Source organism: Lissotriton vulgaris, chromosome 6, assembly GCF_964263255.1.
Source record: "Lissotriton vulgaris chromosome 6, aLisVul1.2, whole genome shotgun sequence".
Lineage (NCBI taxonomy): Eukaryota > Metazoa > Chordata > Amphibia > Caudata > Salamandridae > Lissotriton > Lissotriton vulgaris.
In genome coordinates this window covers 1450774810-1450792348 of record NC_141694.1, presented here as the reverse complement: position 1 = coordinate 1450792348, position 17539 = coordinate 1450774810, and the positions used below count along the sequence as shown (strand labels likewise).

At 48.3% G+C, this 17539-nt stretch overlaps 1 protein-coding gene across 1 annotated transcript in view; it reads right to left on the bottom strand.

Moving 5' to 3' along the window:
• Window positions 1-17539, bottom strand: part of EXO1 (exonuclease 1) — a 237624-nt gene that overhangs the window by 53791 nt on the left and 166294 nt on the right. Inside the window, exon 12 of the mRNA XM_086927581.1 lies at window positions 16153-16254. Within this exon, the coding sequence (XP_086783707.1) occupies window positions 16153-16254 (102 nt within the window). The remainder of the gene's footprint in view (window positions 1-16152; window positions 16255-17539) is intronic.

The window sequence follows — 17539 nt, the reverse complement described above, 5'->3', positions numbered from 1 at the left end:
GGAGGCCCAGTTGTATCTGTTTTTTGGCTGCACTTCACATGAACTTCAAGGGACAATGGCCTCTGAGACCAAAGTTGCCCCACTATGTTCATGGATTGAGGGGTAGCCACAGGAAGGTCCCCAGACACCGGCTCAGCATCCTTTATCCCTTGCATCACTACTACTCCTTTGATTCCTATGGCGCTGCACCTGTAGACTGTGGAACTAGAGTGGAGACTGCTTTAACTGCAAGGTAACTGTTACTCTGTACCTTATAGTTCCCTGTGACTGGCTCAGTTCGGAGCTGGTTGCCACAACAGCCGTTGTCAAGTAACTTGTGATGGCTAACTCTAAATCGAAATCCGCAGTAAATTGCAGTGATTTATTGTTCTAAGTGAAAATCTGTGATTTATTGTTTCTTTGAAAATTCATATCACTGATACACTTATGAGGATTTTTGTCATTGAAGTTTTTTTTAAAGACAAAAATACACTCTATTTTCATAAATTGGAGTCTGTGTTTTTCTTTATATTCAACTGTTTTGGTACTGCTAAATGCTTATCACTTGTTCATTTGTTAAATCCTGACTGCTGTGGCTCAGAGCCTGACTGCTGTGGCTCAGAAACACAGCTACCCAGAACAGAGCTAAGGTTTTTCATACGGACCTGATACTTAATTGTGATTTTATTACACTGTGAGGATGCACAACCACACCATATATTAAACCACTTTCCTCACATCTTCTTTAGGCATTCACTCAGATCATTTCGCTACAAAAGCTTTCTTTCTTTCTTTTTATTACACTTTGTGTAAGAGCGCCCCATAGGCACTTTCACTTTAATGTTGCTAACCCCCCTTTTTTTAGACGCTGCACCCACACACACCGTCTGGTTCCTGGCGCACATAACCTTGGCTGCAGCGCACAGAGACCTTACACTGCCGCACACAGAGGAAAAAAAATAGAGGGAGCATTGATCATAATCCACAAATCATGCAACAAAAGCCCACTTCAAGCAAAAAGCCTAGACTCTGGCTCAGCATTGCCAAATACTAGCCAAAAGAGACTAAGCTGGAAAGGCGCCACAGCAAAGAACTTTGAGGAACACTGCAGACAGACCATAGAAAACCTGGATATAAATGATCCGAAGCAGAGTAAGGCTTGGGAATTGGTAGCCAAGAACCTGATTGAGGAGTTTCCTTCCTATTCACAGACAGCATATGATCTTACACGAAACAGAAGACTCTGCTGTAGGCTCCCGCTACACGTAAAGTCCTATCAAACAGCTTAGAACCTTTAAAAGCAACCCAAATAAGATGGGTTTTGGGCAAATAATTGAAGTCGATCTGAGGTGATACAAGAATGAAATTTGGGCTCTCAGACACAGTATTCCGCCCCACTTACTAAAAAGCATCGTCGTCACCTTGTACTCAAAACACCGGGCTTCAAGTAAAACTGAGGGATGGCACATCTCCGACAATGAAAATATAGACATCAACAGGGTTAAACAAGGCTGTGTCCATGCTCCTTTTCTTTTCAACTTATATCTGGTGGATCTCTGGCAGGCCTTGGTGAAGTGAATGCACACGCCCCAAAACTGGGAGCCAAACCAATCTGCTGCCTCCTTTATGGCGACAATGCCCTTTTAACATCCAGGACCAGAGTGGGGCTGCATCGGCTTCTCGACATTGTATACACACACACACACACAAAGCAAAACGTAGAAAACAAGGATAATGATTATGGGCAGAAAGGACTGAAACCAGGTTGGTGTAGCCGGAATGGTCCCTTTCTAAACCTCTCAGTCGATTATAGGTACCTGGGAGAGATCATGGACAACCGTAGAACCTTCCAACTTCATAAGGACGCCATAAAGTCAAAAGCAGCCACCCTACTAAATGCATTACTAAAGCTCCCCAGAAATCTTTACGGACCCTCCCTCGACCCCTTAATGAAGGTGATCTGACCACTATAGCTTATAGATCAGAGGTCATGTATGGAAGCGGTTCCCACCTGCTGGATAAACTGGTAGTGAGCACCTATAAAGGTTTTTTTACATTCCAAAACAAGCTAGAATTCGGCCTTTTTAATAAAATTTTGGAAAGACAAGCTGCCTTTTTGAAAACATGTTTAAGCTACGCACCGCAGGGTCTGACACATTGGAAAATCAACTTTGGCTAGAGATAATTAAACCAGATAGGGATAGCCATTCTGCAGCCCGGATCTATCTGCATCAATCTATACAGAATCTACAGGTAGTCGCACTGTGGGTGCTAGTTTTAAAAGGATAGTAACCTAAGTGGCGCACCAGATATCATGGCTAGCCGATAAACAAACACTCGCCCGCGCTCACACGCCAGGTAGGTCTTAAGCAACTAAGCCAAACTGGGGCTGCAGCCAACCATAAATGTTTGCCTGTCAAAGCACGTTAAAGAAAATAGCATCCAATGCAGGCGAGAAGGGCTGACAACTTTGGACTGCATACCCGGAAAAGAAGGAAAAATGTCAAGCACTGTGCAGGCTCTGTCAATCTTCCAGCGAAACAATTGTGCACATTGTCTGCATCTGTTCTGTTGAAAGAAAGGTGGGCTCTTTAAAAACAAGCATTTGCAATGCATTAGCTCTCGCATTTGCGAGAGTTTGAGCTATTGGCATTGTAAATGACAATGCCTTTGATTTATGCGTTTAAAAACTTGCAAGCTGTGCCTAAACAAGCATTTTGTACTTATAGTCCTTGCTTATGAGAAGCAAGGCTGCCAGTCTCCTTAAATGCAAGCCTTGCTTCTCGTAAGCAAGGACTATACATACAAAGTGCGTGTTTATGCGCGCTTGCAGGTTTTCTAAACAAATGAATAAAAGGCATTGTCATTTACAATGCCAATAGCTCCAACTCTCGCAAATGCGAGACCGTTGCATTGCAAATGCTTGTTCTCTTAGTTGAGCAAGAAACAATGGACCCTAGTTAGGAAATACAACATTTTCAACTTCTACATAAATTCTCTCTTGGGCTCAAATGAATAGCTGCAGTCCTGATAACGACCCCATAAATTGAAGGGAATCGAAACGCCAACCCCTTGTAAACTGGTGATTTGAACTCACGGGCTGTGTTGGTCTTGACCACACACATGTGTATCAAATATCAGAGAGCACAGAACGCAGTGTTTTTGCACGGGCCCTCAATATGATGTTTGGGTTTTATCTTGTTTGATTAAAAATCATTTTACTTTATGAAAATATTATATTTCCTAACCATGGACCATTGTTCCATGCTCAACTGTTTACCTCAGATTCCTAATGACTCCTGGATTCCCCTGGTGCTGAAAAAAAGTATTTCTTTCAGTTGCAAAGGCTTCTTCGATACCACTCATTTCAAGTCTTATTCACATATGGAGGTAAGTTGCTCTTCCGTGTGTCGTAGGCAACAAGCACACATTTGAGAGCTTGGCTGTGTGCCGTGTGTATGCGCTGATAGTTGAACAGCGTGATCCTAGCTACAAAGCAACGGAGCGCTGTACTTCACATGAGATGGGGCTGTGCCATCTTCAACATCATGGACATCAAGTGGGCGTTATCTTCTGGGATATGAAAAGCTAGCCTCCTCTGGGTACGCCTCTGTTTACCAACTAACTCCAGCTGAAAGCAGGCACGCGATCCTGCCCCTACCCCTGCACACTTCTGGCCAACTGCGAGCACTGGCTGAGGCGCTGCTCTCACGCCGGCTCCTGCAGAAGGAAAACAAACTTGTCTTCCTCCTCCCAGGCAGCTAATGCGAGCTGCGCCACACGGGGCTGGCCCAGGGCCGGAAACCCACCGCCGGCGTGGGTCCAGGAAGGTGCACTGCTTCCCTGCTCCGTGGGTCCCGGCCAGTGGCATGGTGCAGGCACTCTGTGCCCCCAGGGCCAGGGAGAGACGGGATGAGCGGGCACTCGGTGCCTCAGGCCCCTCGGCTCCAGGGTGAGACTGTTGTGCGCAGCAAGTGCAGAGCCCGTAAGAGCGAGGCTGAGCTGAGGGTGCCCCGAGCTGCCTGTGGCATCAAATGCATCGAGCAGGGAGCACACCCGACAGAGCTCATCTGGAGACGTATCACCCGGCTGTACATAAAGTTCCACGATGTGGATTCCTTTGCTAAAATGCCCACAACCGCCCGTTCGAATACACCCCATTAGAATCCAAGTTACAGTTTACTGCCACCTTTGCGGGCACTGGTGCTTGAGTTTCACACAATGCAGCGTGCTCCGAAGGGTCGCGGATATCATCCCTGGAGGTTAAGGTAACACCCGATGTAAATAAACACCATCCACTCTGCATATTCACTAGTCTCATTCGAGCAGCTTGAGTTAGGGCAGTATAGGCACCGTTTGGGGGGCCGGAAAGGTGGACACAGTAGGGTCTTTGGGGTGCAAGTGCGCCGGTGAATATGGTACGCAGCCGCACAACAGTCTGTACACACCGTGTTCCCTGGTTCTACGCCTCGATATGTCACGTTCCTATTATTATCACGCTGCCCTGGCATTGGCCAGGGAAACACATTCTGTGCTGATAGTGAAAGCGCTGTGATTGCGTCTATTCCAACGCTTGAGTAGCATCTAAAGGCCAAGAGAACGCAGGCTCGAGATACTCGCCCTCAGTCCGTGACAGGAGGATGGGTTTCTTCTAACTACACCCCCATCCCCCACAGGCGACAGAATAGGTAGGTAGATCAATGAAACTGGTCCAACTGTAAAGTATTAACGTCTTGGCGTACGCATCGGCATATACACATAAATCCACAACAGATCCAACAAGGTAACGCTAGTGCTTTGCATTAGTAGGCACAAAGGAATACTATCTAGAGGCTGGCAGCGGTGGGCACAAGGGAACACAATCCAGAGACAGTGCATCTGTGGGCATACGGGAACTCTATCTAGAGACAGCACTTGGCATCGGTAGGCACATGAGGACATTATCTAGTGCTTGGCATCGGTAGGCACTTACCCTGTGTGACCTCCTGGTTCTGGTGGACGCCCGCCCCCTGCTGCTGCTTCTCTCGGGCTAGGACAGCAACAGTGTGAGTCACGTCCTGAGTCATGCTGCGAGCTACGCACAGGCACTAGTAAACCGTTAACGCTTCCTTTGTTCTGTGTAGTATCCGCTCCCATTCTGCTCAGAAAAGTGTATGCAGCGTACTAGTGATGTCGGGATGTGCAGCCGGAAGTTAGGGTGCGTTACGACTCTCGTGGGGCGGGACTTCCGTTTTCCATGGGAAGCCTGCGCCCACGGAGTGATTGGCAGAGAAGCAGTACTGACGCGGGGCTCCCATGCCCAAGGGAGAGCCCTGCGATGGCTGCAGCAGTGGCGGCGCCGATGCGGTGAGTGGGGAGTGGGGCAATGTACGTGTGTGTGTATGCGCGTGAGCCCGTGAGAGGTGGGGGAGAGGGGTGCGTGTGTGTGTGTGTGTGTGTGTGTGTGTGTGTGTGTTTGTGTGCGTGCGTGCCTGCCTGCCTGTGTGCGTGTATGCCTGGGGTGGAAGGGTGGTGAGTGTGTGCGCGTGGGAATGTGTGTGCGCATGCGTGACTTTGCCTGTGTGTGATTGAGAGAGCATGTGAATGGCAGGCAGGGGATGTGCACGGCGCCGTGCGCGCCCTCGAGGAGGAATCTGAGACAGCAGAGGCGCGTGCCGAAACGCTGTCTCAGATTCCTCCGAACACGCCGACAATAGGTCCTTCGCTACGCTCGACCTAAACAGCATTTTCAGGCACTGGGGCCTACGCTCCTGTAATCGCTTGTCCCTCTGCAGAGTATTACACTTCGGCAGGGAGATCTGTGAAATATATGCGGACATTTAACATACTGAACATAGCGCATGGTGATTAATCACGTCAAACAAACACTCTTTAGATCCAATATTTCTTTTACGAGGCTGTGCCTGGTTAAGTATGTTTTAAACAGATTGTGAACAGTTTTAGACGTGGACCTATGAACTGTGAAAGCAAGAGCTGTACCATGTGGCAGTATTTTGAAATGTGACTGATGCAATAACTTTGATAGCACTTTGTTCATTCCACGCACTTTGGGGGACTTAACATCCTTTTGCCCAGGCTCGTGTTTGGACGCGCAGGTTTTAGTTGGATTGAGATCAGCTTTACTCTTAAAAAGTAAGAGTTGGACTTAATGGTTGTAACTCGAAATGAGGCTGTGATCGGAGATGTAGAACTTCAACAGCACTTTATTTACTTTATGCACTTCGGGGGATTTTTATACCCTTTTATTGAGGCAATTACCCGGACATTCATGTTTTAATTGGACTGACAACAGCTTTATTCTTAAAAAATAAGTGTTGTACCAAATTGCAGTAGCTTGAAATTTGGCTGTGATCAGAGATGTAGCAAGTATCAACTTCAATACTTAATGCACTTTGGGAGATTTTATACCCTTTTAATGAGGTACGTGTGCGGACATGCATGTTTTAACTGGGTTGAGATCAGCTTTAGTCTTAGACAGATGTACTGAAAGAATAAGAGAAGTACCTATCAGCTGTAAAACAGATAGCATGTAATCTCGTGCATATACCCAACAGATAAAACAAGTTTTAATTTAGCTTTGTGACTCATTGGCACCTTTGTGTATCGTTTCAATGGGTATTTAATGAATTATGAGGAAGTGGTATAATGTGTTGTCAGCTGTTAGTCTTTTTGCGGAGCTTTTAAAGCACATTCAATAAATTATATGGAAGAGGTAGAACGCCCTGTCACTTGCCTACTGACAGATTGTGAGGAGGAGCCTGCCTTTACCCCTGTAATTAGCCCCCAACAGAGTCTTTTCACGGAACTGCCTGGCCCGGACAATGGAGGGTTAACTAAATCAGAGACCTCTTCCCTACAGGAGAGCCACAACCAATGGGAGGCGAGCGGGACCATTAGGAGGGCGGAGCGGAGAGAACCCGGAAGACGCAAGGCGGAGCGGAGAGGACGCGAAAACCACGAGGAAGACCGGCAACATCGAGGACACGCTTGCTGACACCGAGAACCCGCCTGTGGACACCGAGACTCCAGGAACGGACGAGGCTGCCGTCTGAGAGGATGAGACCTGGACCGAGTAGTGGTAGATACCCCCGGAGGACGCCCAAGTGCCGCCGTAACTCTGGAGTTATGGCTAACACGGTGCGTGAATCGGGCAAGGGGTGGAGGGAGGGAGTCAGTAATTCTGGGCATGTGTTGGGCGCGGGTTTTCTATTCTTCCGTTTATTTTTGTTGTTGTTGTTAAAATCTCGGGCGGAGGAGCGGGACGCCGGGTATTGCAAGGGAGCGGGGAGCCGGCATGTATAGGGCCGCTGGCATGTCGTAAGGTCTGCACTCTTGTGTATAAGTACCAGAGGGCGACAATCTTAGCCAACCAAACCGTATTTGATTAGTGGGCATTGGAGTAGCCTGTGTGCCGATCCTATTTCTTTTGTTTTCCTGTGCTGATCCTATTCTTCTTTTATCCTATCTTTGGGGCTTGTTACCTGAAGCAAGGACAAGCCTGTGGACTTAATCTGCCTATCTATTTAGTTGCACTGTATTATTCCTTACCCCTCGTCCCCTGAGCACTTTGGGGTTTTCTTGGTGACGGTACAATTTTCTAAAGCAGGACAACCATATTTACCACCTGTGTCTCTTCTCTCTCCACGCTACCCGGGGAACCACCACCACCGACATACCTGGGGAGGAGAAGAAGACGACGCCCAAGGGAATCCGGTTTCCAACTGGGAAGATCATCCACCAGAAGACCTCATTCTATTACAACTTTGTTTCATATACAGATCTTTGAATAAATACGCCAAAATAGATTCACACATAAGATCTCCTAGTTTCTTTTTCCGCCCATCCCTCTCACACAGATCTATTTGAAATTGCATTATTGTATTTTTATTAGGTGGATTTAGGGAATCTTTGTAATACTTTTTATTAACCACACAAGTAAAATAGACAGTTCCTGTAAGGTTCCCCTGCTGAAACTGTCAAGAGACCAGTATACTCCAGGGCTTATGTACCCTGTCACTTAATGTTATCCTATTAGGAAGAAAAGCAATAAGGAGTTGGAAATTTGAGGACAAGGACTACCTTCTATTTTAGTCAGAAACCTAAGTCCCGAAACACCCCTTCTGGGAATTCTGAAACTGCACCGAAAAGGAAGCACAGGCTGTTTTTTTGGAATGAAGTGAGAGATACCAAGGTATAGCAGACAGTGTCTACGGGAATCTGAAAGATAGAAAAATCAACATTCTTTGAACAAGTACAAGAAAGCTGAAGACCGAGATAAGCTACTAAGTCAGCTCTGTAGTGACCCCAGCAAGTAAGGCAACAAGCATTGGCATAGCCAATAGGTCTCGCTTTTGGGACCTTATAAGTATGTAGTTATGCAGCACAATATTCTTGCTGCGACAACATCAACTGTTGCATGGCTAAACACTTAAAAGGTCCCAAAGGCGAGACCTATTGGCTATGCCAATGCTTGCAATGCAATAGGTCTCACATTTGCGAGAGTTTAAGCAATTGGCATTGCAAATGACAATGCCTTTTATTTATCTCTTTTAAAAAACCAACACATAAATAAAAGGCATTATCATGTACAATGCCAATAGCCCAAACTCTCACAAATGCGAGACCTATTGCATTGCAAATGCCTTTTAATAAGTATTTTTGTTTACTGGATGTCCTTGCCTCTTGCTGCCTCACTTCAAGCACACAGTCAGGGTGATGGGAGACATTGGCTTGCAAAGGGCTTGGAATAAAGGTACCAGTGGGTGAAGAGCAAACACTGATCTGGGGCTCACTGCATGTGTAACCCACTACTACAGGCCTGAATTTGGAACAGGTTTCAAAGTCAGACGCATTATAAATAAAATGTATATAAAGTTTATGGCTGCTTCCTCCTGTTTTTGATATTGATCTGGAGGTGGGGGAGGGGGGGGAGGGGGTTGCAGAAGGAATATAAACAAAATTGCAGCTCTGCAGCTGTTGGGAGACATTATAGTTGCCTTCGCTAGCTTCTTTGTAATATACAGTACAATCACCCAAAACAGTTAAAAAGAAAACACATTCAACATTGTCAAGATCCCTTAATGTGTTGGCAACTTTTACTGCTGAAGGGTAAAGAAACGTGTTTTTTACCCTTTTTTAACTTCTGTTTTCAAGATTACCTCACTGACAACATAGTTCTGCATGCGGATTATACTGAAACTACTTTCTTCGTGTCACAATTCAAAAATGTTTTATGCAGTTCAGTGCATTTGCATTCCACAGATACCGTTAGTGGACCAGCATTGAGTGTGAGGTGATCGTCATTTCGAACTGACAGACCTGGAGCTAAATATTCACTGACCAATTAAAACAAGCATTAGGAATGCATTAGGGCTCGGGTTTGTTTTAAGTTAGAGATAATGGCATTGTAAATGGCAATGTGTTTTAGGCACGCTGCACTACCACTCTGCACTCTCAATCTGTACTCTGTACTACCACTCGCTCTCTCAATCTGTACTCTGTACTACCACTCGCTCTCTCAATCTGCACTCTGCACTACCACTCGCTCTCTCAATCTGCACTCTGCACTACCACTCGCTCTCTCAATCTGCACTCTGCACTACCACTCGCTCTCTCAATCTGCACTCTGCACTACCACTCGCTCTCTCAATCTGCACTCTGCACTACCACTCGCTCTCTCAATCTGCACTCTGCACTACCACTCGCTCTCTCAATCTGCACTCTGCACTACCACTCGCTCTCTCAATCTGCACTCTGCACTACCACTCGCTCTCTCAATCTGCACTCTGCACCACTCGCTCTCTCAATCTGCACTCTGCACCACCACTCTGCACCACCACTCTGCACCACCACTCTGCACCACCACTCTGCACCACCACTCTGCACCACCACTCTGCACCACCACTCTGCACCACCACTCTGCACCACCACTCTGCACCACCACTCTGCACCACCACTCTGCACCACCACTCTGCACCACCACTCTGCACCACCACTCTGCACCACCACTCTGCACCACCACTCTGCACCACCACTCTGCACCACCACTCTGCACCACCACTCTGCACCACCACTCTGCACCACCACTCTGCACCACCGCTCTGCACCACCGCTCTGCACCACCGCTCTGCACCACCGCTCTGCACCACCGCTCTGCACCACCGCTCTGCACCACCACTCTGCACCACCACTCTGCACCACCGCTCTGCACCACCACTCTGCACCACCGCTCTGCACCACCACTCTGCACCACCGCTCTGCACCACCACTCTGCACCACCGCTCTGCACCACCGCTCTGCACCACCGCTCTGCACCACCGCTCTGCACCACCGCTCTGCACCACCGCTCTGCGCTCTGCACTACCGCTCTGCGCTCTGCACTACCGCTCTGCGCTCTGCACTACCGCTCTGCACTCTGCACTACCGCTCTGCACTCTGCACTACCGCTCTGCACTCTGCACTACCGCTCTGCACTCTGCACTACCGCTCTGCACTCTGCACTACCGCTCTGCACTCTGCACTACCGCTCTGCGCTCTGCACTACCGCTCTGCACTCTGCACTACCGCTCTGCACTCTGCACTACCGCTCTGCACTCTGCACTACCGCTCTGCACTCTGCACTACCGCTCTGCACTCTGCACTACCGCTCTGCACTCTGCACTACCGCTCTGCACTCTGCACTACCGCTCTGCACTACCGCTCTGCACTCTGCACTACCGCTCTGCACTCTGCACTACCACTCTGCACTACCGCTCTGCGCTCTGCACTACCGCTCTGCGCTCTGCACTACCGCTCTGCACTCTGCACTACCGCTCTGCACTCTGCACCACCGCTCTGCACCACCGCTCTGCACCACCGCTCTGCACCACCGCTCTGCACCACCGCTCTGCACCACCGCTCTGCACCACCGCTCTGCGCTCTGCACTACCGCTCTGCGCTCTGCACTACCGCTCTGCGCTCTGCACTACCGCTCTGCACTCTGCACTACCGCTCTGCACTCTGCACTACCGCTCTGCACTCTGCACTACCGCTCTGCACTCTGCACTACCGCTCTGCACTACCGCTCTGCGCTCTGCACTACCGCTCTGCACTCTGCACTACCGCTCTGCACTCTGCACTACCGCTCTGCACTCTGCACTACCGCTCTGCACTCTGCACTACCGCTCTGCACTCTGCACTACCGCTCTGCACTCTGCACTACCGCTCTGCACTCTGCACTACCGCTCTGCACTCTGCACTACCGCTCTGCACTCTGCACTACCGCTCTGCACTCTGCACTACCGCTCTGCACTCTGCACTACCGCTCTGCACTACCGCTCTGCGCTCTGCACTACCGCTCTGCGCTCTGCACTACCGCTCTGCACTCTGCACTACCGCTCTGCACTCTGCACTACCGCTCTGCACTCTGCACTACCGCTCTGCACTCTGCACTACCGCTCTGCACTCTGCACTACCGCTCTGCACTCTGCACTACCGCTCTGCACTCTGCACTACCGCTCTGCACTACCACTCTGCACTACCACTCTGCACTACCACTCTGCACTACCACTCTGCACTACCACTCTGCACTACCACTCTGCACTACCACTCTGCACTACCACTCTGCACTACCACTCTGCACTACCACTCTGCACTACCACTCTGCACTACCACTCTGCACTACCACTCTGCACTACCACTCTGCACTACCACTCTGCACTCTGCACTACCAATCTGCACTCTGCACTACCAATCTGCACTCCGCACTACCAATCTGCACTCCGCACTACCAATCTGCACTACCACTCTGCACTACCACTCTGCACTACCACTCTGCACTACCACTCTGCACTACCACTCTGCACTCTGCACTACCAATCTGCACTCTGCACTACCAATCTGCACTCCGCACTACCAATCTGCACTCCGCACTACCAATCTGCACTACCAATCTGCACTACCAATCTGCACTACCAATCTGCACTCGCCACCAGACACGGCGGACTCGTGGAAAATTAATGAAGTGGCCTAGAGGGTGAGGATGGGATACTCCGCTACCATCGAGTTCGTAGAAGAACAAGATTACATACAAAAAACAAGCAGCACAGAAAGCGATCACTTTCGCGATTGCAATTGTTTAAAAAAAACAGATCTGATGCATGTGATTCTCTACATTGCTGGCCGGCTGTTCATGCGCGCACACAGAGCTGAAGGGAAAAAAAACACAGCAGTGCACACGCTCCCAGCACCATCTGCCTTCAATTACCGCCAGGAAAACGGTTGCGCACAATGGCATCTATGGCATTTTTAGGACGCTTCGCTGAAAGCTCCTACATTACGGATCGGAACTCCGCCCCACTTCTGACGAAGTGGTGACGTAGGCCGAGCCCTAAAAAAAAACATAGGGCTCAAAGCGATCCTCCAGTTTTGTAACGGGATTTAGATTGCGGGCACTGTATTTAAATTGGCATTATGTAATTATCCTGGGGCACAGTGTGCTTAAGACTGCATTTGTGCATTGTGTGTTCTTGATATTGTTGATTCAATGCACCACATTTAAGGCACATACCATGTTTTAAAAAAAAAAAAAAAAAAAAAAAAAATCGCTGAGTGCGATACTTGTACTGTTTAGTTTGGTGTATCAGATGATGCAGGGCATTGCTTATGTTCTTTGATATTAGTGTTCATATTGAGCTTTGCCTTTTGTTCCGATCTTGCCTCCGCACTGTCCTACGGTCAGCCCAGCCTGTCACTTTTATTTCAATCAGGAGATCCTTGTGTATCAATGACTCCAAAAGCCTAGAACATGCCAGCCCTAGCAACATTTCCGACCCCCCCTACAGCTGTAACACACAGGAAACACTAGGCGACGCCAAAGGCGAAGTTTAGACTGCGCATATGCAAGGCAAAACAGCCGACCTCCCCCATTAAAGTCAGCCAGCTTGTTAATGACTAACAACAAGGGGTGGTGATGGACAGAGTTTCTGAATTAAGCAGAATACTCTCACCCAGTCAAGAGATCAGGGCTAGATCCAACACCGTTTTTAAGCTCACTGCACCATCCCAGTTCAGAACCTGGCTATATGCAAATTAGTCTGTTCCTGTCCCAGTGCATGATGGGAACAGGGCAAACCAAACTACCAAGCCAATTCTTACACTGGGAAGGAAACAAGCTTCCGGGGACCGGTTTCTGGCATTTCAGCAGTCGTCGGCCCGGCTTGCTTGAATCCTGATGGTGCAGTGAGCAAGGGACTCACATCTGAGTATACCCTTCCACGCTTAGGGTGGACAAAATATTTAACAACAAGGGGTGGTGATGGACAGAGTTTCTGAATTAAGCAGAATACTCTCACCCAGTCAAGAGATCAGGGCTAGATCCAACACCGTTTTTTAGCTCACTGCACCATCCCAGTTCAGAACCTGGCTATATGCAAATTAGTCTGTTCCTGTCCCAGTGCATGATGGGAACAAGGCAAACCAAACTACCAAGCCAATTCTTACACTGGGAAGGAAACAAGCTTCCTAGCCCTAGCAACATTTCCGACCCCCCCTTCAGCTGTAACACCCAGGAAACACTAGGCGACGCCAAAGGCGAAGTTTAGACTGCGCATATGCAAGGCAAAACAGCCGACCTCCCCCTTTAAAGTCAGCCAGCTTGTTAATGACGTCATACATTTTTCAGTTTTATATAGTGCGAGTTAGACCTAAAGATATCAGTACCAGTTTTATTACACAATGGAAACAATCATGTTTTTGTAGGCACATGTAAATAAAATTATTTGTAAGAAAGAAAAAAAAATCAAATCACATTATGTGGAGCAGACGCCGAGACTCGAACCTGGTACTCCAGGGCCAAAGTCGGTAACTCTGGTTGTTACGACATATTCCTAGTTGTAATAATTCAACCCAACCAACGCCACAGCATTTGGAAATGAGGACCCATTACGGGCGCTCTCCTGAAACGTAGAGCATGGCACTCGCCTAAGGTGACATTGCATACAAAGTCCCGAGGCGCAGAAGCCACGTTTGGTTGTGTAAAAACAAGCTTCAGAGTTTGTTTTTGTTTGGTGTGGGAACGTGATTGCGCCGCAAAGATAGTCTATCGTGTGAGAACTGTGCCTGAGTTTTTTAGTGTATGTATATTTTTGGTCAACCGATAGACGGTTTTAGCCGAAGTGAAAGAAAGCATGGCTCCCATACTCATAAAAATTGCACCCATTGTGGACCGTGAAGTGGGCGACATGGGCAGTCCCAGTTCCCTCTGCACGGGCTGTATGTGATAAGTCGCAGGGAGCACTGTCCTGTGCTTGGTTTTGCCAAAGGAGGTGATTACAAGGTCCTTGTTTGGGCGTGCCGTCCAGAAAAGGGTGTGGAAAGTGAAGGTGGCAGTGTCTTATGCTTGGCATTGCATAACGTGTTGGCGGTGGGTGCAAGATCCTATTTTGTAGATGCCATCCAGAATAGTAGGGTTTAGAGTGAAGGGGTCGGTATCTTCTGCTTAGTTTTGCCAAAGGTGGTGGTTGATGCAAGATTCCTGTTTGTGCATGAGGTCCAGAAAAGTGGGGGTGCTGGAGGGAGGTGGGGGCGGGAGTGAGGCGCTGGACTCCCGCGTGCACGTGCTGCCCCCAAAGGGGTGGGGGTGTTGTGCTGCAGGCGAAGAGTGGTAGACCGATATCGCTGCCAGTCTTCTACCCTTTCCCTCATACCCTGTCTGGGAGCTAATGAGTTTATATTAAACAAACAGCCGCAGCTCCCCCACAAATCCAACTCCTGTCCCGCTGCCACAAATCTGGCATTTTAATTGGTCATCGTACCTGCTTGTGGCTAAAACCCTGCCCATTTCCATATTAATTACCTTGGGATTAATACTGCAATTAAAACAAGACAAATTGGTAACGAAGCAGTGCTAAATGCAGCAGCTGAGATGTGGCAGGGAGGGGCCCGAGGTCTTGATGCGCACCAGTAGTGTAGTCTGGCATCCTGATAGGGTGCGCGCTCAGCTGCATCTGCTCCAGTTTGGGCCGAGAGGGTGGAAGAGGGAGGGTGTTGTTTTTACCAGAAGAATCTAAAATAGGGAGGTATGGATTTTCAAGTTTTTGGTTTATAGTTTTGCAAGATTGTTTGGAGAGTTTGTTATCGAAGCAGTCCTTGGAAATGCAATAAACACGTAGTTTAAAAGAATGAATGCAGCAGTTCATAGTTCTTCCCCCTCCACCCTCTCCATAATACCAGCCGTAGTTCCATCACAAACACACATGACTGGTAGGGACAGGATTGTAGGGGATGTTGTCCTCTCATACATAACATGCCGCATGTCCAACACTCGGCATACTTTCCACCAAGTACAGCCCCAGCAGAGTATGAAAAGCAACCACTCTGCAGCATACTCATGGCGACGGTATTCAAGCAAGCTTACCTGCCACACCAAAACAAGCATTGGTTGCGATTAAGCAAAACGCGCGGCCCGCTCTGTGGAGGGGCGAGCTAGACAGAGGCAGAGCGAGGTGCTCTGGAGAGCGAGAGGAAAGCCATATGGCGCCTCTGCTCATAAGCGCGCGCTGCGCACATGCACTCAAAAGCTCTAGGCCACAGAGGTAGCATTTTCTGGAGCCCTCGCTAATAGTATCGCCAGACCAGCGCATGGTCAGGCGAGACGTAAAAATCATCCCAGCAAACAAATGAAAAAACAAGCACTATAGGTTCTCTGACAGGATATGGCACTGCACATGCGCATTTTTTGGCTGAATGAGGGACTAATGTTGAGTGGGTGTGGGGAAGCTAAGCCAGCCACGAGGGCAGTGTATATCTAAGCCTCTCTTCAGTGACGAGACAGCAGCGCTGGCATCTTTAAGGGAGAAGATTGCCACTTCCATGGAGAAGAGGAAGAAATACATAGTACAGATTTTACCAGTCACATATATCTTGTCTCACACTTATGCCATTCTGACTGTGTTTGGAATACATTTTGGGTCCAATATTATTACCATGTCTCATGATTCAACTTGGCATTGAAGTACACAATCTATTTTTCAAGCCTACCTGTTAAAAAACAATATCTGCAACACTGCATATTGTGAATACTTTCTTAGAAGGAGAGTGTTATTGTGAAAATCTACTTAGACTTTCACAGTCAGAGCTTCAGAGTATAACCATATTACAGCACCATTTAGTTTTGTTGTAGCAATGTTCACATACCTTGCCTTTTGGAAGAGAGTTGATGCATTCTTTAACGTCTGTGACTACAGTTGGGAAGATAAACCTGCTATTAACAGGGTGCTCTGGGCTGCAGCCTAATTTCTTCAAAACAAAAGAAAAATAGTTTGATCAGTAATTTTAAATTGTGAGTAACTGTATCAAAAATCCAACAAACTACATAGGATTTGCAAGAATGGCACCTGCACAAAAGGCTTAACCATCTCATAACTAACTTATCCGGTTATAGCTCCATCATTCCGATAAGGGCCCCAAAAAACACGAGTGTGAGAAGGCCAAAACAAATGTTGACACAAACAATAACACTGTATGTACATCTCTGAAAGGGTGGGTGGGCCTCAGGGTAAAAGAGTGGGTAGGAGGATAAAGGGCATAAGGGAGAGAGGGTAAGGGCCAAAGGGAATGAGGGAGGTAGGGTGGATAAAGGGACAAAGGGAACAAGGGCGGGAGGGAGGTTGAAGAAAAGAAAAGGGTGGGTGGGAGGGAGAAGAAAAGAAAAGAATGGGTTAGAAAAAAAGAAAAGGGTGGGTGGGAGAAGAAAAGAAAAGGGTGGGAGGGAGGGAGAAGAAAAGAAAAGGGTGGGTGGGTGGGAGGGAGAAGAAAAGAAAAGGGTGGGTGGGTGGGAGGGAGAAGAAAAGAAAAGGGTGGGTGGGTGGGAGGGAGAAGAAAAGAAAAGGGTGGGTGGGTGGGAGGGAGAAGAAAAGAAAAGGGTGGGTGGGAGGGAAAAGAAAAGGGTGGGTGGGTGGGAGGGAAAAGAAAAGGGTGGGTGGGTGGGAGGGAGAAGAAAAGAAAAGGGTGGGTGGGTGGGAGGGAGGGAGAAGAAAAGAAAAGAATGGGTTAGAAAAAAAGAAAAGGGTGGGTGGGAGAAGAAAAGAAATGGGTGGGTGGGTGGGAGGGAGAAGAAAAGAAATGGGTGGGTGGGTGGGAGGGAGAAGAAAAGAAATGGGTGGGTGGGTGGGAGGGAGAAGAAAAGAAATGGGTGGGTGGGTGGGAGGGAGAAGAAAAGAAAAGGGTAGAAGAAAAGGGTAGAAGAAAAGAAAAGGGTGGGTGGGTGGGAGGGAGAAAAAAAGAAAAGGGTGGGTGGGTGGGAGGGAGAAAAGAAAAAGGTGGGTGGGAGGGTGGGAGAAGAAAAGAAAAGGGTGGGTGGGAGGGAGGGAGAATAAAAGAAAAGGGTGGGAGGGAGAATAAAAGAAAAGGGTGGGTGGGGAGGGAGAATAAAAGAAAAGGGTGGGTGGGAGGGAGAATAAAAGAAAAGGGTGGGTGGGAGGGAGAATAAAAGAAAAGGGTGGGTGGGAGGGAGAATAAAAGAAAAGGGTGGGTGGGAGGGAGAATAAAAGAAAAGGGTGGGTGGGAGGGAGAATAAAAGAAA